Source organism: Cucumis sativus, chromosome 6, assembly GCF_000004075.3.
Source record: "Cucumis sativus cultivar 9930 chromosome 6, Cucumber_9930_V3, whole genome shotgun sequence".
NCBI classification, from domain to species: Eukaryota; Viridiplantae; Streptophyta; class Magnoliopsida; order Cucurbitales; family Cucurbitaceae; genus Cucumis; species Cucumis sativus.
The window spans coordinates 25,633,884-25,658,463 of NC_026660.2; the positions used below are offsets into that span (position 1 = coordinate 25,633,884).

At 33.3% G+C, this 24,580-nt stretch overlaps 4 protein-coding genes across 5 annotated transcripts; 3 read left to right on the forward strand and 1 right to left on the reverse strand.

Moving 5' to 3' along the window:
* The first annotated feature begins 130 nt into the window (after positions 1–130).
* Positions 131–3,424, forward strand: LOC101213519 (cysteine proteinase COT44). The gene is made up of 4 exons (XM_004141855.3): positions 131–634; positions 2,345–2,580; positions 2,661–2,801; positions 2,900–3,424. Exons 1-4 carry the CDS (start codon positions 199–201, stop codon positions 3,182–3,184), a joined length of 1,098 nt encoding a protein of 365 aa, XP_004141903.1. The 5' UTR covers positions 131–198; the 3' UTR covers positions 3,185–3,424.
* A 938-nt stretch (positions 3,425–4,362) lies between these two features.
* Positions 4,363–6,677, forward strand: LOC101216884 (UPF0481 protein At3g47200). Its single transcript, XM_011659575.2, has one exon. The coding sequence runs from the start codon at positions 4,665–4,667 to the stop codon at positions 6,267–6,269; it is 1,605 nt and encodes a 534-aa protein (XP_011657877.1). The 5' UTR covers positions 4,363–4,664; the 3' UTR covers positions 6,270–6,677.
* Positions 6,678–8,609: 1,932 nt separating this feature from the next.
* On the forward strand, positions 8,610–13,652 carry LOC101213277 (phosphatidylinositol 3,4,5-trisphosphate 3-phosphatase and protein-tyrosine-phosphatase PTEN2A). 2 transcript variants are annotated; one of them, XM_031887074.1, is made up of 14 exons: positions 8,631–8,942; positions 9,124–9,194; positions 9,419–9,984; positions 10,263–10,364; positions 10,474–10,530; positions 10,718–10,783; positions 11,190–11,366; positions 11,460–11,546; positions 11,638–11,702; positions 11,775–11,851; positions 12,317–12,363; positions 12,459–12,589; positions 12,680–12,749; positions 12,849–13,652. In XM_031887074.1, the coding sequence occupies exons 3-14, from the start codon at positions 9,568–9,570 to the stop codon at positions 13,374–13,376; spliced, it is 1,824 nt and encodes a 607-aa protein (XP_031742934.1). In that variant the 5' UTR covers positions 8,631–8,942; positions 9,124–9,194; positions 9,419–9,567; the 3' UTR covers positions 13,377–13,652. The 2 variants fall into 2 exon arrangements, with proteins under 2 accessions (XP_004141902.1, XP_031742934.1); XM_004141854.3 differs by lacking the exon at positions 9,124–9,194 and having other exon boundaries at positions 8,610–8,942.
* A 152-nt stretch (positions 13,653–13,804) lies between these two features.
* On the reverse strand, positions 13,805–18,999 carry LOC101213034 (small RNA degrading nuclease 1). Its single transcript, XM_004141853.3, has 13 exons — positions 18,826–18,999; positions 18,420–18,602; positions 18,211–18,300; positions 17,685–17,753; positions 17,372–17,512; positions 17,098–17,214; positions 16,944–17,016; positions 16,143–16,243; positions 15,860–15,994; positions 15,663–15,770; positions 15,062–15,169; positions 14,405–14,814; positions 13,805–14,309 (listed from the first exon to the last, which is right to left on the reverse strand). Exons 1-13 carry the CDS (start codon positions 18,856–18,858, stop codon positions 14,303–14,305), a joined length of 1,575 nt encoding a protein of 524 aa, XP_004141901.1. The 5' UTR covers positions 18,859–18,999; the 3' UTR covers positions 13,805–14,302.
* Positions 19,000–24,580: the final 5,581 nt, after the last annotated feature.

A 24,580-nucleotide genomic window follows, 5' to 3' on the forward strand; every position in this document is an offset into this window, starting at 1 on the left:
ACCTTTTTCTCTGACACATGACGAAGCACAATTACCCTTACTATTATATTATTAATTAAAACTAAACCCATATTAGTAAGAAAAGTTTTCCCTCACTTTTTGAGCTCCTTTATCCTATAAATACCCACACATACTTCCCCACTTTCTCCATATCTCGGAATCAACAATATCTTCCCTGTTCTTGAAGCAACCTTCGCCATGGCCACAGCCACCACTTCGCTTGCCCTCCTCTCCTTCTTTTTCCTTTCCATTTCCGCCTCCGCCCTTAGCCGCCGAAGCGACGGCGAGGTAAGAGAAATCTACGACCTATGGCTGGCGAAGCACGGCAAGGCCTACAACGGAATCGATGAACGGGAGAAGAGATTTCAGATCTTCAAGGAGAATCTCAAATTTATCGATGATCATAATTCCGAGAATCGGACGTATAAGGTTGGATTGAATATGTTCGCCGATTTGACCAACGAAGAGTATCGGGCACTGTATTTGGGGACTAGGTCTCCCCCTGCTCGACGAGTTATGAAAGCCAAGACCGCCAGCCGCAGATACGCCGTCAATAACCTCGATCGGTTGCCGGAATCTATGGATTGGAGGACAAGAGGTGCCGTTGCTCCAGTCAAAAATCAAGGAAGTTGCGGTGAGTTTTTTAAATATCAACTGCGCGGCTGAGAATATTTAGAGTTATTCTAAATAATTTTCTTTGCTACATAAATACACAAGACTTATTTAAGGGGCCGGATTTTAGTATATACTAAAAAATTGGAACTGTTTACCAACAAAATCTATCTTTCATTTCATTTTTTCTCTCCGTATTTTGTAAATAATTTTAAATTTTAAATTTTTTTTATTGTAGATCATTTTTAAAAAATTTATATGTCTCTATATTACTTTTTATTTGAAAGAATATCTATATCACTTTCAATTTTTGAAATCAGTGTGGGTTACTTTAGCCTTGGAATGGCACAACTTAATATAAAATTAGAAAATATAATCCTAAGTTTTTTATTTTCTGTTTAATGGATTTTTGTTTATATCATTGTATAACATACAATATTTAGCTCTGTAGACACTATGTTGTAATTTTTTTTAATATATTTTAAATCAAGGGTTAAATAAAATTCATGCATATGTTAGATATTTGTTATTAGAATTTTTTTACAATTTACAAAAGGAACATTTTTAGCCAAATTTTGGATTTAATGAATTTTGTGGTTGTCAATAAAATTGATAAAATCTAAAAATTTATTTAAATTAACTATTTTTTAACTCTTCCTTTAGAAAAACTAGACACAAATTTTATTGTATTTATATTATTGTATATACATGTACCTGTGAGAAAATTTTAAAATAGAATCAAACGAAAATATAAATAAAAAAATATATGAAAAAATAAATTATAAATATATAAATATGCATAAATATAATTTTAATAAAATTATTTACCAAACACATCAACCTATAAAATTTTATAAATATTTCGTTCCAATAACTTTTTAAAAATTATGTGCGGACAAAATTTTAATATATAAACTACAATAGACCAATGCATTTTGGTATATAGACGAACATTTTAAACCTTTTTCATTTTATTTTAGTATATTTTCAATAATTTAGCTCCTTTTTCATTTTAAAAATTTATTAGGTACATATTTTATCAAATTATTCGAAAAAACAATTTTTGGAATCGTGTATCAAAATATCAAAATCAATATTTTAGTTCATTTACAAACATGTGGTAGTATAATTTGTTACCATTTTTATCCCACTTCTTAAGAATAATTTATATATTAATTCTTTTAAAAAGCCCTTAAAATGAAACTGAAGGAATTAACACAGAAAGTAGAATTTTAAAACAATCCAAGAGTTAAGTTGGGGTGGATTCAAACTCCGAAGTAAAGGGGGTAACTGGGCAACGCAAGACACTCCCATGCGCCAGCCTCACTAACCACTCACCCGAGGATATCTTACACGTTGAGGGGGCATGCATATGCTCCTTTTGAGAACCCACACTACAAATTTTTAACTTTTGAGAACCCACACTACAGAAACTATCTTTTTCATCGAATGAACATACCAAAATTCATATGAATTTCGAACTATCCATCTCCAGTTAATGTTCACATCACATATATAATTTTAAATCTTTTAATTTTTTTTGTGTAATTTTAAATGGTTAAAGTTCTTCAAATAGACACCTTTTAACAAAACAAATGTTCATGCATTTTAAAAATCAATCCATTTGGTGTGTAGATCTTAGCATGTTTTAATTAATGTGTGCGACAGCCCATTGCCGTTGTTAACAAGTGAGCCCACTTATGTGATAAGTTTATGTTGTTGGGGGAAACAGGGAGTTGCTGGGCATTCTCGACCATAGCAGCTGTGGAAGGCATAAATCAAATTGTTACCGGAGAACTAATTTCTCTCTCTGAACAAGAGCTTGTTAGTTGTGACAAAAAGTACAACTCAGGCTGCAATGGAGGCCTTATGGACTATGCCTTTCAGTTCATCATTGACAATGGCGGCTTGGATACTGAGGAAGATTACCCTTACGAAGCCTTCGATGGTCAGTGCGATCCCACCAGGGTGAGATTTTCTTTTATTTCTCCCTCATCTCTTTGACCCTTTTTACTTGGTTGGATTCTGATTCCCAACATCGCTCTCAGAAAAATGCCAAGGTTGTTAGCATCGACGCTTACGAGGATGTCCCTGCCAACGACGAGGAATCATTGAAGAAGGCTGTTGCTCATCAGCCAGTCAGTGTTGCCATTGAAGCTAGTGGCTTGGCTTTGCAACTCTACCAATCGGTGAGCAAACTTCGCGCGCGCACACACACACATGTTTCAAACTGTCGTCTTCCATTCATAAATTGTGATAATTGGACACTTTTTATTGAACATTTTAGGGTGTATTCACTGGCAAATGTGGCTCTGCTCTCGACCATGGCGTCGTCGCCGTAGGATATGGTAAAGAGAATGGAGTTGATTATTGGCTTGTAAGGAACTCATGGGGCACCAGTTGGGGTGAGGATGGCTACTTCAAGCTAGAGCGCAATGTAAAGCACATCACAGAAGGCAAGTGTGGGATTGCAATGCAAGCTTCTTACCCTGTTAAGAATGACAACAACCCAACAAAGTCATACTTGAGTTTGAAAATTGCTGAGGACAAGAACAAGATCAACACTGCTTGAATGTAGAGATTGTGAGACACGAGTTACTCTCTAGTTTTGATGGAGGTCGATCATGTCTCGATGTTTCAATTCCTGTTGGTCTTAAGTTTGATCTATTGCTATACTTAAAAATTGTGCTTCTTGTAAATGATTTGGTTCAACATCAATGTTCCTCAACAGTTTTAATGACATTTGTTGCATTTAAGATAGGGGAGCTATCTCACACAAATAGTTATGATAATGAAAGCAAGTTTCCTGTCATGATTTTGCACATTGCTTCTACCTAATGCTATCATTGGGGTCAACTGTGGAGTGGCAAGATGGTGGCAATATTTAATACTTGAAAATTTTGGGGAAGTTTCACCTTCTCCACATGATGAATGATATAATAAATAATACAAAGGTAAAAGGAGAGAGAAAAGGAAGGAGAACCGTGCACTTTTATTAAAACCACACAAGAAAGAGAAAACATAATTGGAATTAAATAATGGCAATTTGATTTTTGATTGAACATCACATTCACACCAATCATATAAGATAAATTTAGATAAATTTTCCAAGTAAATGGGTCCAGGTTTTTGATGACCTACATCTATTCAAAACTTAAAAAGCATCAATGAATGATTACGACGTGTTACTTATCTTTGTTTGAACTACATGTTTTCAAAAAATTAATGAAAGCTTAACAATCAAACTTGGTAAGTATATATTTAGAGATGTGTGATGCAATGCAATTCAAAATCTATATTTTGATAACATGTTTTGGGTCAATATGAAGCTCTCTCTTTTAGAGTTTCGTGAAGGAAAAGTGGGGGCAAACAAAATAGTCTAAGAAATAGAGCCAACGATCAGAATTGGTCGTATGGAAGGCGGCCGGGCAGGCGTCCAAGTAATAACACAAATCTGGATAGTAACACTAAGAATATTATTAAAAATATATGTTATAATATATCTGCCCATTAATTTAAGGAAAAAAATGTGGAGAGATGATGATATGATATGATGAGAAATTAGCAATGTAGATACATCTCATTGCATGTGCCTTGGTTTTCTTAAATAAATAAAAGAAAGAAAAAAAACTTTGAATTTACAAACACAATTAATTAATTATTTTCTCTCCTCTCTTTTCCACTCAACTTTTCCATTTTGTGTGTTTTTTTCTTTTTCATTACATCATTTCTTTTCTTCTCCCTTTTAGCTTCAATTTTTCTTATTAATCAAAATCTCCAATTGTTTTGGTTTGGTTTCTTCCTTCTATCTTATTTTATTTTCATATTTTTTCTTCTTTTTTGGGTTCGTCAACCTCTCTCTATCTTCATTAATTTCCATTTCCTTCTCTGTTCTTCTTTTCATTTTTTTACACTCATTTCGCCCGAAACAACGGAACTGACAAAACCGCCCACCCCGCCCGTGTGTTCGGCCGATCGGCATAACGTCTCCACAATGGGCTGCACTTTTTGTCCAATATCGATTCCGTCCGATCAATGATCGCCTACTCAAAATGGTGGCTGTGTTCAATAAAGAGTTATTGAGCTGGTATCTAATCACCCTCAAGCTCAGAGAAACAGTAGAATCTGGACTTCCCAGAAACTCAATTTCAGCCAACTCCGTTGATTCTCATGGAAAATCAGAACTCCAGCTCCAGGAATCAAAACAGATTCAATCAGAATCCCATCATGTTATAGTAGAAAATGAAGATCAGAAGCTTGAAGAAGAAGACCCCGAACTCGAATCACCTGTTTCAGAATGGGTTATCACCATCAAGGAAAAACTTAACCAAGCTCATCAAGATGAAGTAGAAAGTTCATGGGCAAAGCTCTGCATTTACAAGGTCCCCCACTACCTAAAAGATGGAGAAGACAAAGCTGTTGTTCCTCAGATTGTCTCTTTAGGACCGTACCACCATGGAAAACGCCGGCTCCGGCAAATGGAACGCCATAAATGGAGGTCACTTTACCACATCCTTGACAGATCCAAACAAGACATAAAGCTTTATTTAGACGCTATGAAAGAACTTGAAGAAAGAGCCCGTAATTGTTATGAAGGACCATTCAGTTTTAGCAGCAATGAATTTGTGGAAATGATGGTGCTAGATGGTTGCTTTGTGCTTGAACTCTTCAGAGGAGCTGCTGAAGGATTCAAACAACTTGGGTATCCTCGAAATGATCCAATCTTCGCAATGCGCGGTTCAATGCATTCGATCCAAAGGGATATGATAATGCTGGAAAATCAGCTTCCCCTGTTTGTTTTAGATCGGCTACTAGAGCTTCAACTTGGTGACAATTACCAGAAAGGACTCGTAGCCGAATTAGCACTGAGATTCTTCGATCCATTAACCCCAAACGATGAACCCTTAACCAAAAGTAGCCTAAACAAATTAGAATCATCTCTTGGAAACACAACTGCCTTTGACCCACTTGGTTATCAAGACGGACTTCATTGCCTTGATGTTTTCCGGCGAAGTCTCCTCCGGTCAGGCCCTAAATTAGCTCCGAAAGTGTGGATGAAACGACGGTCTCATGCGAATCGGGTGGCGGATAAACGGAGGCAGCAATTGATTCATTGTGTGAAAGAGTTGAAAGATGCAGGGATTAGATTCAAGAAGAAGAAAACAGATCGATTTTGGGATATAAATTTCAACAATGGGGTTATGGAAATTCCACGGCTATTGATTCACGATGGAACTAGATCATTGTTTTTGAATCTAATAGCGTTTGAACAATGTCATCTTGATTGCAGCAACGATATAACATCCTACGTGGTTTTCATGGATAATCTAATTGACTCACATGAAGATGTTTCTTATCTCCATTATTGTGGAATAATAGAGCATTGGCTTGGTAGTGATGAGGAAGTTGCTGAGCTTTTCAATCGTTTGTGTCAAGAGGTAGTTTATGACATTAATGATAGTTATCTTTCCCAATTGTCTGAGGATGTGAATAGATATTACAACCATAGATGGAATGCTTGGAGAGCAACTTTGAAACACAATTACTTCAGTAATCCATGGGCCATTATCTCTTTGATCGCAGCAGTAGTTCTTCTATTGCTTACTTTTGCACAAGCCTTTTATGGAGTTTTTGCTTATTACAAGCCCCCAAATTGACCCACAAACTCAGAACCTACAAGTCTCTGTTTTGCAATTACTTCTTCTTCTTTCTATTTTTTTGGATCGGTTATCCAGATTATTGAAATGTTCAAATTGTTGATGGAACTGTGTTATTGGTTTTGTAATACCAAAATTTTCATTTTGATTATGCTGATGATGGAGATATCTTCAATTTTTCAGAGTGGCACAAATAACCCTTGATGAGATGAGTTTTTTGGTGTCTTTTCATGGTCAAACTCAAGTAAACTAATGGCATAATTCTTACTTTTTAGATTCACTGTTTTGTAGGCGGCTTTTCTACATTTCCCATAACATTTTCAATTATTTGTCTGGTTTGTACATAGATTTTTGTACTGTTCTTGGGATATTATCCACAATAATTTCACTTCTTGCTTCTTTACATGAGAACTCCTACCGACTGTTGTTTTCCTTTTTCCTTTTTCTTTTTTCTTTTTTCCCCTTAATTTTAATTTATTTATTTATTTATTTGATAGTACACACATCTTTTTAATTACTAAAATTTCTTATATTTTTAAGAATACAAAGCAGAGCTTGAAACTACACAGATTGAATCCCATAAATTCGACCTCTCAAAGAAGTTATGCCAAAACAAAAACGAAAGAATAATTAGTATGCAGTGATGATGTGGTGCAGACTTTGCAATTTCAATTGTGAAACTAATAAAGTTGCACAGAATGCATAGTGACCAGTGGTCAAGGTGTTGGTGTGGAGGATGACGTGATACTACCAACAGTCCCAAACTAATGATGTGGTGGATGACATGGATAATAATGCAGTAACACGTACCCAATTGGATTTCGCTCTATTTCCAAAATTTCTTGGTTATATTACCAAGCTTCATTCTTTGAATATGATTTAAAAAAAGAAAACTCTAAACGTTAAGTTTTTTAATGAACTATTGAATGGGAAAAATATAATGTCTCTAAGAAATTAAATTTTATATGGAACAAGTCTTATAAAATTTTAACTTTATAAGTACTCACATTAGCACGTTCTTTATTCGTTGGGCATGATTTGGCTTTGGCCTCTCTTTGAGGAACTATATGATAATTATCTCTCGTGCATCTAGATTAAGCAGTTAATAATCTCTTATAGGGGGAGTGGGGAGTGCTTTCTTATTAATTTATGAAGAAGAATACAAAGGGATATTTATAGAAAAACTTGGTTTGTTAACTGCTCTAAACAAACAACAAAATTAGAACTAACCTTTTTAACAAATACAACCATTTACTCCCAATTCTAATTGGAGCTCGCTCTTCACTTAGCTCAGAGAGTAACACGTGATGACATTATCTAATTACAATCAAATTGGATTTATGTATACACTTCTGACCTAATTTGGCATTCTCTTCATATAAAATTCTAACTCCTATCATTTAAAACGAACTCATCAAAATTCAATTTCAAACACAAAAATAATTAATCGAAGAAAAATAAAATTGTTAACATCACCTAGTTTAGACTTAGACAATAATTCACATATCAAACATTAACTTAGTTAATTAGAATAATTTCCAAACTCATTTGTAAATTTGTTAATAGTATAAAAGTGACAATAGACAACACGAAATAATCGGATAAATCCACGTTTAGATTGAGAAGTATTAAAAAGTTATAACATATAGATGGAAATTGATAAAGTTGAAGCTTTAATTATATATACGTAGGTATATAATGAAGCCTGTAAATACTATTTTTACTTTCAAATTTATTTTTATATTTATTTTTACCAAAAGTAACTCTCAAATTCAATCCTTGTAATTATGAAATGTGCAAAAAAAATGATAACGAAAGGAGGATAGTACTCTCATTTTATAGGTTCAATTAAAAAAAACAAATTGTGATAATGACTTTAGAAAACAAATTGATTATCAACCACGAACAATCTAAAGAAACTAATCATTTTTCAAAATAAGAGCAATACAATGATATTTTCGATATTTGAAGCCATAAAACAATTATTGTCAATCACATAAACTTAACAAATCTAAATAAATTCATCACTATATTAGCGTAAGAGATATTTTCAATTTAAAGTTGTTTTTTTATCTGGATTTAACAAATTTGGTTGACCCAGTGATTGTGATAACAATTTTTTTTTAATCTTTCTTTTATGCCCAATGATATTTTTGAAACTTTTCCATAGTCCAAACTATTTTGTAAATAAAATTTAACTATTTTTATTTAAAATAACGGTAAGGGTATTATTAAACCATTTGAAATTCGTAGTTTAAAGGTTTTTTTTTTTTTTTAAGTTATAGCATTTTTTATAATTTAACCAAAATTCTATTTATTACGGTCATCTTGCAACGACAACCTGTCTCGAAATCAAATCCTGAATTGACCAAAGACGACGTGTCGTATCTTCCTTGATGAAGAGATGAATAAACTGAGTTGGGAATCGAATTACATCATTCATCCAAACTGATTAAACAAACGTGAAATTAGAAGAATTCGCCTATCGATCGCCAATTTTGTAAAAATTCTAATCATTCTTCTTCTTCTTCTTCCGGTAGTAATATCCATTTTCGAACTGTGACCAGAAACGACCTCCGCGGAGATCTTAACTGGGCGCGCTATCTTCTTTGCTTCCTTTCCTTCCCAATCATTCATTCCATGAGATCGATATCAAGTTTTCTATTCGTCTCTGTAAGTTGGCCTGCATTTTCATTTTAAACTCGACATTTGCGTTCGTAATGCTCTACCGCATGATTTGTTACTCTAGCGATTAGATTTGTGTTTCGTTGTGCCAATTTCCGGTGTTTACTTGCAGATCTAAAGTGCTTTGTTCCCGAATCTTATAAGCACGTGTGACTATTTTAACTGACAGGTTTTACTAGAGGTGTGTTAAAACGTAGATTGTTAAGAGAAAATGATGATTGGAGCGATATGATGTTTTGAGTATGTTCAAGAACTCTCACTAGGTTCCTTTGAATGGCATTAAGCGGATGTTGCATAACGAGAAAATGAGAACGGGGCTATAGAATTAAATTGTTATATGAGAAATCTTGATCACTTTTTCTTATATGATATCATGAATTGTACGATTGTTTTTTATATCTCAATTTAGCATTCTGGGACGAGCAAAAGATATCAAGTGTGTTCATGGGAGTTATGTATTGCAGATTGGGTGTAAAGCTTAACTACAAAAGCTGCAACTTCATTGTGGATATCTCTACTAGTCTCGTCCTCATGGTTTCTATTTGAGAATTAGAAATCAACATAGTTCCGAGTTCCAACCAGGATAGTAAAGCGGCATTTAAAGTAGCCCGCGATGGATAATGGAACTTCTAATAGTTCAACACAATCTGCAGTCAACAATTCAGCTCCAACAGTTGATAACCAAAGTAGTAAAGTAGATAATTTGACATCTATTTTATCTACGTCCGGCATATCATCTTGGGCTAAGAGTTTTAGAAATCCACAACCACCTGAAGCAGCAAAAAATGATGACTCTAACCCAGGAAATTCTGGGATGTCAGCAATTGCTCGTTTTAGTAGCGGATTTGGATTCCAGATACCTACAATGTCTTCTGTACAAGGTGATGGCGCTGCAGACACCAAATCTGGGATGAAATCTGGTGTATTTGAATCATTAACAAAAGGTTTAGTCGACACATCTCAGAATGCGGTAAAGGCTATGCAAGTAAAGGCACGCCATATGGTCTCTCAGAACAAGCGAAGATATCAGGTAGGTCTTGTATGCTACATTTTCTTCCATTTTCTTGTTCTTGTTGTATTTATTATATGCACTTTCATAATTCTTCTCTTACTGACTACAAGATAAAATATTACACTACTTCTAAACCAATGCAAATGAACCATTTACCATAATCAATTGAAAAAAAAAAAAATATTTATTATCTTTTCTTAATTGGATGGTTTACTAAAGAGTCAAAAAACGGTTCTCCAAATTTCCTATTTTTTCAATGTACTGAATACGTTAATAAGATTTGATTGCCAAAACAGGAAGGAGAATTTGATTTGGATTTGACGTACATCACTGAAAATATAATTGCTATGGGGTTTCCTGCTGGTCACATGAGCTCTGGTCTCTTCGGATTCCTTGAGGTAAGAGAAAAATATTCAGATAAATTTAGTTCTTTTTGCACTTATGTTTTTAGTGGATGAGATCATTACTTTGCATCTTGAAAACGTATGATTGGAATTTTTTTTCTAGGGATTTTACAGAAATCATATGGAAGAAGTGATCAAATTTTTTGAAACCCATCATAAGGTAAATTTTATTTTCACTTATTTTCTGGTAATTTATGATCTCAAACAGCAGCAGACTAGGGAAAGGAAGATCTACGACCAGCATTACCACATACCATGCCTTTCTACATCTTGCTATCTTCTCTTCCCAAACGCTTGTCCCATTAATTCAATATGTGTTCACAAATTGAATCATTATTTATTTGCAGGGAAAATACAAAGTTTACAATCTTTGTTCAGAGCGTTTGTATGATGCCTCATTATTTGAGGGGAAGGTGAGCTTTCACATTTCAGGTCTTCAATTGAGCATTCTCACTGATTTCAATAATAATCAATGGTACAACAAGAAATGTATAAACTTCTTTTTCCTTTGGTTGATCTGAAAACTTGAATTTGGCATTGTTTGTCTATCTGATACCAACCAGTTGTTCCAACGTACTTCAGTTTGAGGAACATATAGGATCCTGTGACCCAAAATAATTTCTTGTCTGTGGAATAAAAGTATTATAGCAAACCTATCTATGTGTTACAAATGTTTACTGCAGATCTTATTTTCTGAGTAGCTTTGAATAATGGACTGTTAAAAAATGATAGATGCTTATTTTATTTCTCAAGGCAGAAAGGGGCAACTAAACTGTTCCCATTAATTATTCCTTCGACCTGCAAATTTTGGATTTTCAGGTTGCACATTTCCCTTTTGATGATCATAATTGTCCTCCTATCCATCTCATAAAATCATTTTGTCAAAGTGCATATACATGGTTGAAGGAGGATATCGAGAACGTGGTTGTTGTTCATTGTAAAGCTGGTATGGCAAGAACAGGGCTAATGATTTGCAGCCTCCTTTTATTCCTAAAGGTCAGATATATAGTCTATTCCTGATAAGGTTGGTAGATTTATTTTCAATCTTGGGCCTGTTTGTTACTATCTTTCGTTTCCATCTGAATACAGTTCTTCCAAACATCACCAGAAGCAATTGACTATTACAATCAGAAAAGATGCGTGGATGGGAAGGCTTTGGTTCTTCCTAGCCAGATTGTTAGCCATTCAATTCCCGTCCTCTTTTTCTTTCTTTCTTTCTTTTTTTGGTTAAGTTTACTTTATTCTAATACCTATTTACTTGATGCAGAGGTATGTCAAGCATTTTGAGCGCATTTTAACACAATTCAACGGAAAAACTCCACCAGGACGGAGGTATGCTGTCGATATATCACCGAGAACACAGATATGATCCACCTAGAGTTTACTAATGTTATAATTTTACAGGTGCATGCTGAGAGGTTTTCGGCTTCACAAGTGCCCGTATTGGGTCAGGCCTTCCATTACAATATCAAATCACAGTGGTATTTTGTGCATTTCTGCTGTTTTCCTTATCCTATAAATCTTTTTGTATGATCATACAATATTAGCTGACCTACTCCAGTTGACTTCTTGGCAAGGCTATTTTTCTCGGTCTTTTTCAATTTCTGCCTTATGGTCGAGGGTCGTGTAAAAATGAAGGAATTTGGACTTTAATGAACATATCTCTCACTAGAATATGTCATTTCATTAACCTGCAATTTTTTTTTATTTTGAATATAGCCTCCGGTTTTTGTAGAGATGTGAGGGATAGTTTGTATATCGGTTCAATGCATGTTTATAATTCTCTTTTTTCTTTCTCCGATTGCTTTATTAAGGCCAAGCTGGCAAGCTATGTTGCTTCAACAATACCTTTTATGTTTCAATGGCTATGGATTTCAAAGATAATATATGATACATATACATTTGCGTGTGTGTGATGCTTACCAAAGTTTTTCGATAATCAACAGAGATTTTGTTCTCAACAAAAAAGCATCAGAAGACAAAGGATTTAATGGTGAAGTTTTTTAAGTTCAAACCTCTGGTTTAGTTCCACTATAACATCTTAGGATGATTTACGTCTCTAATTCGACCTCTCGACTTATGCTGCAGCCAGAAGATTTCTGGATTAGGGCACCAAGGAAAGGATTTGTGGTCTTTGCACTGCCAGGTGAGCCTGGTTTGACAGAGTTGTCAGGGGACTTCAAGATTCATTTTCATGAACGGCATGGGGATTTTTACTGGTTAGTTAATTTCCTTGGCATTTCCAATCTTGTTTATTAATTATTATTGGGAAGGTCTTTTAACATTGTTTTCCGATTTACTTTTTCCAGTTGGTTAAACACAACAATGACCGAAAACAAAGTTTTATTAAGTGACACGGATCTTGATGGTTTTGATAAGGTAATCACCACAATGCTTCAAGTACTTCGACACCGTTTAATAGTATCTTCAAACATAATCCATTGCCGAATTATAAACCCTTTGCTTTTGCATTTATAGAGAAAACTCCCAACTCCTGGATTTCAAGTCGAAGTTGTGATGATAGACTATGATGGTTCTTTGCCAGCACGATTGAAAACTGATTCAGCTGGCAAAGGATCCGATCGTCGCTCTATTCACAATCGAGCCTCGGATCATGAAGCAGGACAATCCAACTCAAACAAAATGTCCGAAGGTGAAGAAAACGATGACAATGTATTCTCTGATAGTGACGAAGAAAATGGTGACATAAAAACCAGTCTAACTCGATCAACTTCTGGAAATGGAAATGGAAATTCAAAAGCTGACCATTCATCAACAACAATTTCCTCTGAAAGAATTGGGAGTTTAGCTCATGAAACTAGTCATTTATCCTTCGGAAATGAGAAAAACTCACAACCTAATGCTTCAAAAGGACCTGCCGTGATACAACCATCAGGCCTTGAGATCCCAAATTTGGATTCAGTAAGAGCAAGTGATTTCAAGGCAATAGCTGCTGATGCGTCAGTTTTCACGTTTGGGGATGAAGAAGACTTTGATAGTGAATGAAGCATGGGCTGTACGGCTGCTTAGAATCATTTATACTGGAAAGGTTGTGCCACCAGAAGTTGATATTCGAAGTAAGGTAATATCGGCTGTCAATTGGTTGTCTTTCCGTTAGAATGATACAATCCCATCATTTAAACCGCCCGGTCTTATGGTAGAGAGTACATCAATGTACTGCATAATTCGAATCTCTTTTCAGAAGAATATCCGAAGCTAGTTTTATAGTTTGTCCAAATTCAAAAAGGGTTGCAAAATTTTATCAATTGCTCGTTGAAGTAAGATTTTTTTTTTTGCATGAGAAGTCGCTCATCTATCCTTTCATTTAGCGTCTTCACCAATATCATAATTGAAGACTTTGTTGCCAAAATAGAATGGGAAATGAGTTCATCTAATTAAATTGATTAATGTACGTAAATATGACATTGGAAATCTTCTCAATCCTTTCGAACATTGGCTTTTCTCTTATACAATTCAAAACTGAGAAAGTGTCTCAATAAAAATGTATATTTTTAGCAGAAATTAGACAACCGAGACGTAAAAAGAAACAATGAAAAATGAATGAACTTGGTGCACAAAGCAAAACAAAAATAAGCTCTCATTCGAGATTGGTATAATAATCTAAGAAAAAACTCCTATTGAAGCAGTTGGGGGAAACCATACACGACACCATTCTTCATCAATAAGACCAGGAAGTCGAACCCCTTTTTCTCTTACCCCTGCGAGATTGGTACAATAATCTACAACAGCTAAACCGAGTCTTTGCATAAATTATGTAAGATTATTTGTCCGGCGGTTGGGAATTGGTTTGGCAGCTACGTAGTCAATCATCCCATTGAATCTTAGCGTACTAGAATGATGGAATTGTTTGTGGATGTCTTGATAGTCTCGCCATAAACCCTTTCAAATTTCACTGCAATTCACCAAGGCCACTAGTGCCTTCCAAATTGAAAAAAAAAATGAAAAAAGAAAGGAATAAGAGCGGATTCAAGGTGATTAGTTGGCAAAGGTAATCGATCAAGAGCAAAATTTACCTTTTCTTTCCTTTTCTCTTTTTGCTATCCTTCTTCACAATGGTGATAGCTTTACGCAGGATACTAAGTTCATAATCCTTCCTTCTCAATTCTTCCTTCAGGCTCTCAACCTCATTCAAGTGATCACAACAGTGATTCGAGTCCTCCTTTTGTTTCAATTCTTGCTTCAATCTTTCAACCTCCTCCACATGGTTGCAGCATCTACTCGAGTTTGAAATTGTCTCAATTTCCATTTTATTTGCAGTCTTCTGCTTTTTGGACATGACTATGTTTTCAATCACCTCCAGATCTCTCTTCTTAGATGAGAAGTTGTCCATAAAGTCCTTTTGTCCCATTTTCCGAACATAGATACTGACAATGGATCCTGAATGTTGAAATCTGATGAGCTTTTGAGGTCGTCCAGATGAGTCCTGATTGAATTGCAGGATTGGAGAATTTAATCAGTAAAACCAAGCAGGAAAGTAACTAACAACTATCCTAAAATTCTCCCAAGGACAATCGATTACCCAGTATTGAAATATGACTAACTAATTTGGTGAGGGAATGGCATAGTATTGAGAGAAATGTGTCAGTATTATATGGGAATACAGACAGCATTACTAATGAAGAAAATAAATAACTTCTCACAAAAAATGGAGAATGTGTATTCAATATTACCTCATATGCGTTACCTTCAACCTCTTCAAATGCTTGCAGTGCCTCCTTGGGATTCTGGAAAATGGCAAGTGCAGAGTATATATCCCCCCCTTGACCTTTCTTAGGTGGCTGTTGGAAAATCAATCGTCAAAAAATAAAACTCATTGGCAAAAGGTCGTAGGTGGAGAAGAATATAGGCATTGCATAATGGATAACTTGTTTAAACTATAGTAGCTAGACTATTACAGAATTGTGAAACCAAAAACACTACGCTTTACTAGTTAAACTGTTCGGTCCAGTTACTAGTAAAGTTTATCTTAAAAAGAGTTAATCTGTCAAGTGCTAATCCGACCAGCCGTTAGGTAATAGTTTCCGATGGCAATCCGACCCTAGCCATTTCACTTTCTTAATCCACAACAAATCCATTCAATAAGCAGTCAACAAATGTGTACAGGATCCTAAACCTGTACATTAATCCACGTGCATTATATTTTCATGGTATTCATCTTACAAATTACATCAGAATTATTGACTATGTATATGTCGTGGAGATTATCACAAAAATATTAATTTAAAGCATATCCACGGATTGTATATTGAAATGGAACAGAACAAAGCCAACCTTAAGTTCAATGGTAAAGTCACCATGAATAGCCTTAGCCAATGCTTCACTTGGTACATTAATCGGTATGCGATGAAGTAGTAGCTTCTCCATACCAACTTGAGGTGTCTGCAATATTTATAGAAAATCAATATTGATATATGAGCACGTACAGCATATACTCTACTGTGATTATATTGGAAAATCTCTGTTCTTACATCCTCATCAACTATAGCAATTCCATCATCAGCTTTGCTCTCCAGTTTCGCAAGAACAAGTTTCATGGCAGCCTGAGCATCATCCAGACAATTATGAGGAGCACCCTCCTTCCGAAGGTCATAGCCCAAGACAGACTGTCAAAAGGTCAAAAAAGAAGAAGACGGGCATCTATAAGACAAATGCTCTGCAGTTGGGCAAGTAAAAGCCCTCGCAGGAAGAAGAAGCTACTCTGTCCATGAGTGAAATAGCATGAACTATAGCAAGCGTGTATCTTAAACATACCTTACACAGCTTACTCAAAGAAGGCCTTCTATAGATAGAACCATTGGAATACTTGAAGATAAATGAAGTGTCAATCACCCTCGAGTGATCTAATTTCAGTGCTGAAGCAATAAAAGAACAAAGGGGATAAAAAAATGTCATATGGACTTCCTTTAGTTATCGTATATTTTATCATATCCATGTGATCTTTTAATATTTTTATATAAAATTGAATGTGAATAAATTTACAAATTTTACATATAAAATAAAATGGTAATTCAATTTTACATCATTAAATTTTATGTAAAAATCTTACTTTTTGGTATAAATAACTTTCTACCAGGCAAAAAAGGAAAAAGAAAAGGATGAGGGTTAAAAATGTACAATTTTGTCACTGATTTACGTTATCCTAATCTTGTAAAAATTCTTTTTTTTCCCTTTATACATTAAGCTTTTTACTGTCAATAAACATTAAAAGAATGATGACATGAAAAACTTGAGATAGTATCCTTATACTAAGGCGGCCAGTCATCCATATAATAAAATATAGTAAGGCAACCAAGTTTGAGTTGGGTAAGTATTACGAAACTAAATTACATTTCGTAGACATCTTCCACTAAATTGAACAAGACATAACTATAGTACAATTAATAGAATATAGTTTACATCAGAATATTCAATTAATAAATAAATTAACATGTTTACGCGAATTAAGAAGTTGATTAAAAAACATGAAACGTGAACTTTGATGAAACAGAAAATAAAAATATGGCCCACGACAAATTTGAGGGAAAACCAATAAGGATATCATTATTAGATTACCTTGCAGATCATTGTTCAGACTGTGGCCTACCAAAATAGTTCTTCCATGTGAAAGGAATTTTGTAATGGATTTCTGCAATTTGAACAAAGAATATCCGATCGTGTATGTTGAAGGAAGAGTAAACCATCCACATAAGAAATAAACTACAATTACCTGTACATCAGCCAAAGAACAAGAAACTCCATCCAAATCCCCAGGAGAAATTCCAGTTATATCAGTTCTATAGTCCTTAATAGCTTTTCTAGGTTTCACAAGTTCATCAATTTTCACCTGCAGGTTAGATGGGGACTCGTAAAAGGTCTGAGAAAAGCTATGACATCATATATAAATTGGTATACTGATGGAACCATTGTTTTTCAACATACGTGTATGTGTAAAGGGAGATGTAAATAGAAGCTATAAGAAGACATAGAGGTCAAGAACATACTTGTAAGTCACGATCCACCATGCAAACCCTCACCAAGTTCTCAGTTCCATCTTCACAGAGAACCATCTCACAGTCGATGGCATAGATCAAATTTGAATTCGGCCCTTTAGACTTTTGGCTGAATTTTGTAACAACCCATTCCTTCAAAATCAAACCCACAAGTCAACACAAATTCACAGAAAAATAGCCAACCACTTGGTCAAAATATAAAACATCGCATATCAAAATGGAAATTTTTTTGGAGTCTATTAACAAAACAAGAAAAAAGAAACACGGAAAAATCAAAACAACAGCAGAAGTTGACATCCTCTACCTTATCATATGACGGGAATGAATATTCCAATGGGTACTGAGGGTGTTCAAGTGTAAGTCGAACCAGCTTCTGCAATGCCACAAACATTGGTTAAAAATGCCAGAGAATAAAAAAAGGATATTAAAGAATGGAAAACAGACAGATACAAAGTTGAAATTAACTAGGATAAGGTGATGGTAGTGAGGAAGCAATCGGTTTGCATAATTATTACTGGAATAATCAGATCAAATGCAATCAATAAGCTCAACAATCATCCGAGACAAACAGATTATGGTTTCATTTATACATCTGAAAGAGCTCAAGCTCTAAAATCATCAACCACAAATTTTGTGCATGGTAAAAGTAGCATGGTTAGGAAAAGAAAAATAGCTGATAAGTAAAACATTCAAAGGAAGTCATGCAATGGAGAAACAAGTTAACTAATTTCAGAAAAAAGATTGCAATGGGCAGATAAAAGTAACAAAGTTAGAAAAAATCGTCACTGCAATATTGACCCTCCACCAAAAAAAAAAATTAATAATCTCACCTGCTCGGGTGATTCATTTTCTGGAGTTATCTGCGATACTTGCTTCACAAAATTGCGCTTCTCGTTACACTGGAATACTTTATCCAAAAACTGATGAAGAAAAAACATTCACGTGATTTATGTCACTCTTAGTTTAGTGAATCACAACGAGAAGATAACACAAATTCCCAATGGCCTTTGTGGTAGACAGAGAGACAATGACTCATTACCATCAAATCCTCCTCTTTATCAAATGTCTTGAGAAAAGCAATCAACAAATCATTGGGCCTCTTAGATGGGTCGCTCATGCTAGCCCCGAACTTAGGGTCACGACTATTAAGAAACTCCTTCCAGTCTCCTTCACTACCTGTCATTCCTCGCTTTTGGGTCAACCGCACCATCTCAACAAGCACCTACAAAGAAAGACGATGGGGCAAAAAGCTTTACATACAAATTTAAACCGCTTCCACTAATATTTCTTAGATTGTTTTGTTCAACCAACAGAAGCACCAAGACCGTCTAACATTTTGACGGATTCCGTGTCTAAAAGCAACAAAATACTAAGCATACACTTGGCGAACCAATCGAGTAACGACATAAATACGATAAAGATAGTTTCAAAAACAGGGAGAGTACCTTCTTCTCTGCTGTAGCGATCTTGTCCTCCATTGGAAAGACCGCCGGAATTCTAAGTAGGAGTGGAACTGAGAAAAGATTAGAGAAGCGAGGATTGGAAAAGTGGCTGCTTTCCCGCTGCGGAGTTTGTGTATGACTGCGAGAAAATCTGTTGAGAACGAAGAAGTAACCGGAATTAGGGTCGGGTTTTCGGGTTGAGTAAACGTAAACCTAAATATGATTATTTTTCTATAAAAAGAAAAAAAAATTAAGTTATTTTATATAAAAATTGCATTAGATAAAAAACAAATAGGTAGTAACTTCTTCTTCATAATCCAAATTTGATAAATATAATATCCGATAATAATATACTTTTAAATTTGCTATTTTTACCGCTTAAAAAATGTTAGATGATATAAATTTTATTATTATAAATTTAATAATTTTTTTTGAAATTATTATAAATTCTGTGTTTAGTTTTCATTTAATATTTCTTAACTTCTCAAAATTTTAAATGGAACCCTCTGATTTTAGGAGATTTCGATTCAGTTTATAATTTCTTGTTTTCATTTTAATTTATCCTATACAATTTTACAAGTTTATTATAAAAAATGAATCTTGTTTTAAGTTGAACAAAATATTTAAAATTTTATGTTTTTAAATATGAAAGCTAATTGTAAATTAATTACTTTGTCTATAGATTCAAAACATATGAACTCCCATTTTGAATGATTATAGCAGGTTTATGAACCATTCTTGTTAAAATAAAATAAATAATGATTATGGCTAAATCTCTAAAATAGATATTGTGATACTCTAAGTTTAATAAGTAATTGAATAAATGATTTAATCGTAGTTCAATTACTTAAGTCAAATAATCGAATATTTATTCTCACGATATTATTTAATATAGAACACAAAATATTATTTAATATAGAACACAAAAATGATACCAACTAGTTTTATTTATTAATTTGTGAGTTGTTCTAGATTGGTTTGAGTTGATTTCAATACAACTTTTTATTTGTTATTTTAATCAAAGCTATAAGATTGTTTTATTTTATTTTTCTAAAAGGAAAAAAAAAATCCAACCCTATAATTGATAAGGCCATCTATACTTGGCCCATTTTGCACAAACAAAACGCGTGGACGTCCATTGATTGACCCAATTTCGAAGTTTTGAGGTTTCGAAATCGGCCCACAATTTCCCATAAACAAAAGACTTATGTGCATTGGGTTAAAGTACATTTGTCTCCATATTTCGAGTTTGGTTCCCCTTTTAATTTTTATATTTTTTTAAATATCTAATTCATAACTTTTTTTTTCATACTACAAATATAATAAATAGGACAAGTAATTAGATACATAAAAAAAACTATTAGATGACTCTTCGCTTTTAAATTTTAAATTTGTTATTTTTATTATTTAGGAAATGTAATACATGAATTCTATTATTATAAGTTTTTTTACTATTTAGTTAAGTACCTCTATATTAACTTTTATAAGTAAAAAATTGACTAAATAATAACAAAAACTTTGCAAAATAATATATAAAATGCATAAATATTTAAATATTAGATAAAAAATATCAATAATCGAAACAACATCGGTGTTTTGAGTGGTGTATAGTTTATTATAAATTTGATGAGTATAATTTGGAAGATGGTAGAATTTAGAGTGGGTAGTTTTAGAAACTAACATTTAATTATTATAAATGGATATAACCTCGTAAACAATATATATGGATGGTATAAATGATATAACGTTAGTTTTTGAAACCATAAGAAGAAGATGAAAAATATATAGAATTGATTAAAAAGAAAAGAAAAAAGAAAAAGGTGATACATATAAGGTAAACATTGGGGGAGGAGAATGGTTAATTCGGGCACTTGGTCGCTTTTGGTATGAGGTGACAGCAAAGAGTATTTAATGGGGAGGGTAAGAAAATTAATTTCATATATTTTTTTGGGGAAGGTACAGAGAGGTAGGGTGTATAGTAGGGGAGAGGATTAGAGGTTGAGGGGGAGAGGTAGAGACAGACATCAGAGAAAGCCGTACGCCGTCTGAGTTCAGCCGACAAGACGCCACATTTATTATTCACATTTTTATTATTATTATTTTGCTTTCTCTATCGAAGAAGAACCGTATCTCTTCCCTTAACTATCATTGTCCCTTATTAGTTTTTCATTATCCCTTTTCTTCTCCTGCTTTTAATTTAAAATCACTTTCACCTTATTTAATCTTTTTCTTTTTACGTTACTCAAACTACACTACATCTACTACCTTCTACTTTCCAATGACGTTCTTTATTATTCTACGTATTTTGGTGGGTTTAAGATTATGATTGTGTAACTTTACATCCTACCTTCGCAAACTACTTCTATTCCCCCCTCAATGCTTCACCAAACAAACTATGACTAATCTTCAATCCGTTTTTTGACATCCCTTATGAAATTGTAATGCAATGTCTCACATTTAGATCAACTATTTTTAGTTTAAATTATAATATTAAACACGTTTCATTTTAACAGTTTTCAATTAAATTCTATTTTTCATTATTTTTACTTTTTACCATTATATTTTTATTATGTCGTCAGTGCAATCTCTCCTCGCTTGTATCATTTTGGTAAAATTAACAAATTGGAATACTAAGATATAGTAATTGGCTAGACAAAATGGTTCTATAAAGTTTTTAAATTTTTATTTTTCTAATGTTGGACCATTTACAGTTTAGTGGTTAAAACACTGTGACTAATTTTGCTTATCACTTTGATAACTAACTTTATTAATCATCCCTAATATCTGATTTGATTGTGTTTCACTTTTAGATTATCATATTTGATGAACGTTAGTGCTACAGAACTTAGGTGATACTATTGTGACTCACCTTTAACTTTAATTTTGACCCTAGCTTATGACGTTACCAACTCATAATGTTTAAAAAAATATAGTTTATTACATAATAATTTAACATTCGTAGAAACACTCTGAGTATATAGCAAATCAAACAAAATTACTTTTTTAGTTAAACTCGTACTCAGATTTTGAAAGAGGTAAATCAAATAGTAATGGACAAAATTGTGTCTTTTTTCCTTTCTTTTATTTCTCAAAACAAACATAGAGTAAATAAATCAAAATAGAAATGGATAAAGAAATAGTGGGTTACTTCTTAAACGGTGAGGTCCTCTCTATACACCGGAGCTCCTTCTTTTATTTCATCAATGTTATTGTTAACTTGTACAGGTCACCCTCTTTGGCTCTACCCATGAATTATCTCTTCTGCATGTCCATGAAGTTTTGAAAAATCCAAACATCTCAGGGATAAATAGAGAGGTAGAAATTTATCGAACAAACCGCACTCCTTCGTATACGTCGGGAGTCCATTGATGAGAAGGGGTTGGGGAAAGCTTGAACCCAATTCCTACGGTGATGAATATAAGCGCAATTGCTTAAAAAATAAGATGGGTGAAACTAAATAAATACTAGCAAGATTGCACGGTTAAAATTGAGTTGAACTATAGGAAATAAAGAGTCCAAATTAAATTTGTTTTCTTTTGAGTGGATATATATTTCAATCATTTAAGATATGCGTAATTATGAAATAATTTATATAGTTGACAAAGTATTAAATGTAAAATAATATGCACGGGACGAACACAAATTATTATAATTTCTATCAATAAAGTTTTTAGACAATTCTAAAATTGAAAATCGTTTGTATCTAAACATACTAGGTGAGGTTCCTTCTTTTATCTATGTGTCTTATGGCTGTGGAGTTCCTTGTTCCACCTACGTGTCTCTCATGGTTGTGGCCATATAGGATACTCACCCGGACTGGTGGGTCGCAAGCTAAAATCCAACTCTGATTCGCTATCCATCCTTTACAATTACATTCAAACATTTCCCCTAAAACCTCCCCCATTTCTTCTTATTTTTCCTTCTATTTCTTACCCATATATTTTCATTGCCCCACACTATCTTTGCCTCTTTTGTTTTCTTGCTCTTCTTTCTCAATTCCCATCTTCCATCATTCCTGCCAATTAAATACTATTTTATGTTAAATTATTTTCTTTTATTCAAAAAAAAATTATGTTAATTTATAATGGAGTTTGTTTTATTTCCAAAATTTTCTTCACAATCTTCAAACTTGTGTAACATTCCCTAACATTCAAAGATTATTTGGAGTAACATTTAACGTTCTTTCAAAAAACTTATTCTATCATGGTTGGTTTTACATGTTAATCCATTTTCTTTTCATACTATTCACTTAAAAGTTGTAGCATTTTATATAGTTAGAATTTGGAGGTTTATTTATTTATTTTTGTAAACTTACGTAGTTTTGCAGTAAAGAGAGAGACGACCTTGTTGTCCAAGGTATTGACACAATCAAAACACCATCATAAACGATGAAAAAAATAAAACACCTATGATTGATTTTAAGACATTACAGTCTTATTAATTTCTGACACTGTTAGCTTTGTGATAAATCTCCACATTTCTCAAAATAATTTTTAAGTTCACAACCATGTTCCCTGTCTTGCATGCCTTTTTACGATTTTCATGTTCCTAAAAAATAAAGATGAAATATATGGACACTCCATTTAAATGCTTGAATATAAATATATATATTTAGAGATTTTTTTTTTTTTTTGGTAAAATGACAACTTGTGAAGTTGTGATTAGGTGCATACAAAATACACTAACACAAGTATTTAAATACATATATATATTAATAACAACTTTAATTATATATCATATGTTAACAATGGCGTACAAATATTGAACAACACAAGCTATTTGTAAACCACTTGCTCTGATACTATATTAAATCATCAATCGTTTTAAAATGTTAAATTAGTAGATGAAGACAAATTTAATTAATATATAATTAGATTCGTGGTTGGATGAAAGAACTTTTGTTTGAGTATTTAAAAAAATTATTTATTTGTTGATGTATGGTAGGCTACTATGGTTAAGTACGGAATGAATGGAGAAGAACGTTATTTTCTTATAAATACATATGCTAAAATTTCCCCCAAAATAATGTTAAAAGCGTAAAAGAGTCGTAATTTTTTATGGCTAAAAAAAAAAAATTTAGCGTTGAATTTAAAAATGGATGAAAGTAAGGACGAAAAAAGAAGGGGACAGCTGAAAGAAAGATGACGATGACATGTAAAACAATAAAAAAGACAAACATTTAAGGAGAGAGTGCAATATAGTTTTGGTGTGTATGGTGTTAGTCACATTTAAGTAAAATATGTTTTCCCCTTCCCACGGTTATTCTTTTTTTAGAAGTTGCTACACCAAAATGAATTATCAAATTATTTCATTCCATTCACAAAATTTCATCTTACAAAATGAATGATATATATTATCAAATATCATCTTTTTTATTTTTTCCTCCACAAATTTCTGCATTTGACATTCCAAATATTGTTTTCCTCCTTTCAGTCGTGGTTACTAAATTTAATTTTCTCACAGACTAACAACAAAACAATAACAAAATCAATTAATCTTCCTATTCCACAAAATTTTCCCGTTTTAATTTACTTCTCGTGATGTTTTTCTTTTTCTTTTCCATGTAGAAACCGATGGTTGATTTTTATGGTACTTAAAAAAAATCAAAATTAAATGCATATTCTCTTTAATTGAAATAACGTAAGATGTAATTTTAACTCATTGATTTAAGGTGTGTGGTTGGATAGAGAAAGCTCATCTTCTAAAAATGATTTTTAAGGGGATGATGAGTTTAGATTCATTGACATGTTTTTTTTTT

Excerpts from the sequence above, each read along its gene's own strand:
- LOC101216884 (XM_011659575.2), top strand. The coding sequence starts at position 4,665 with ATGGTGGCTGTGTTCAATAAAGAGTTATTGAGCTGGTATCTAATCACC.
- LOC101213519 (XM_004141855.3), top strand. The coding sequence starts at position 199 with ATGGCCACAGCCACCACTTCGCTTGCCCTCCTCTCCTTCTTTTTCCTT. Across the intron at positions 635-2,344 it reads CAAAAATCAAGGAAGTTGCG|GGAGTTGCTGGGCATTCTCG; the intron begins GTGAGTTTTTTA and ends TGGGGGAAACAG. Across the intron at positions 2,802-2,899 it reads CTTTGCAACTCTACCAATCG|GGTGTATTCACTGGCAAATG; the intron begins GTGAGCAAACTT and ends TGAACATTTTAG.
- LOC101213034 (XM_004141853.3), bottom strand. The coding sequence starts at position 18,858 with ATGGAGGACAAGATCGCTACAGCAGAGAAGAAG. Across the intron at positions 18,301-18,419 it reads ATAAAGAGGAGGATTTGATG|TTTTTGGATAAAGTATTCCA; the intron begins GTAATGAGTCAT and ends TTTCTTCATCAG. Across the intron at positions 15,170-15,662 it reads ACTTTACCATTGAACTTAAG|CCACCTAAGAAAGGTCAAGG; the intron begins GTTGGCTTTGTT and ends ATTTTCCAACAG.
- LOC101213277 (XM_004141854.3), top strand. The coding sequence starts at position 9,568 with ATGGATAATGGAACTTCTAATAGTTCAACACAATCTGCAGTCAACAAT. Across the intron at positions 11,852-12,316 it reads TACAATATCAAATCACAGTG|AGATTTTGTTCTCAACAAAA; the intron begins GTATTTTGTGCA and ends GATAATCAACAG. Across the intron at positions 12,590-12,679 it reads CGGCATGGGGATTTTTACTG|TTGGTTAAACACAACAATGA; the intron begins GTTAGTTAATTT and ends TACTTTTTCCAG.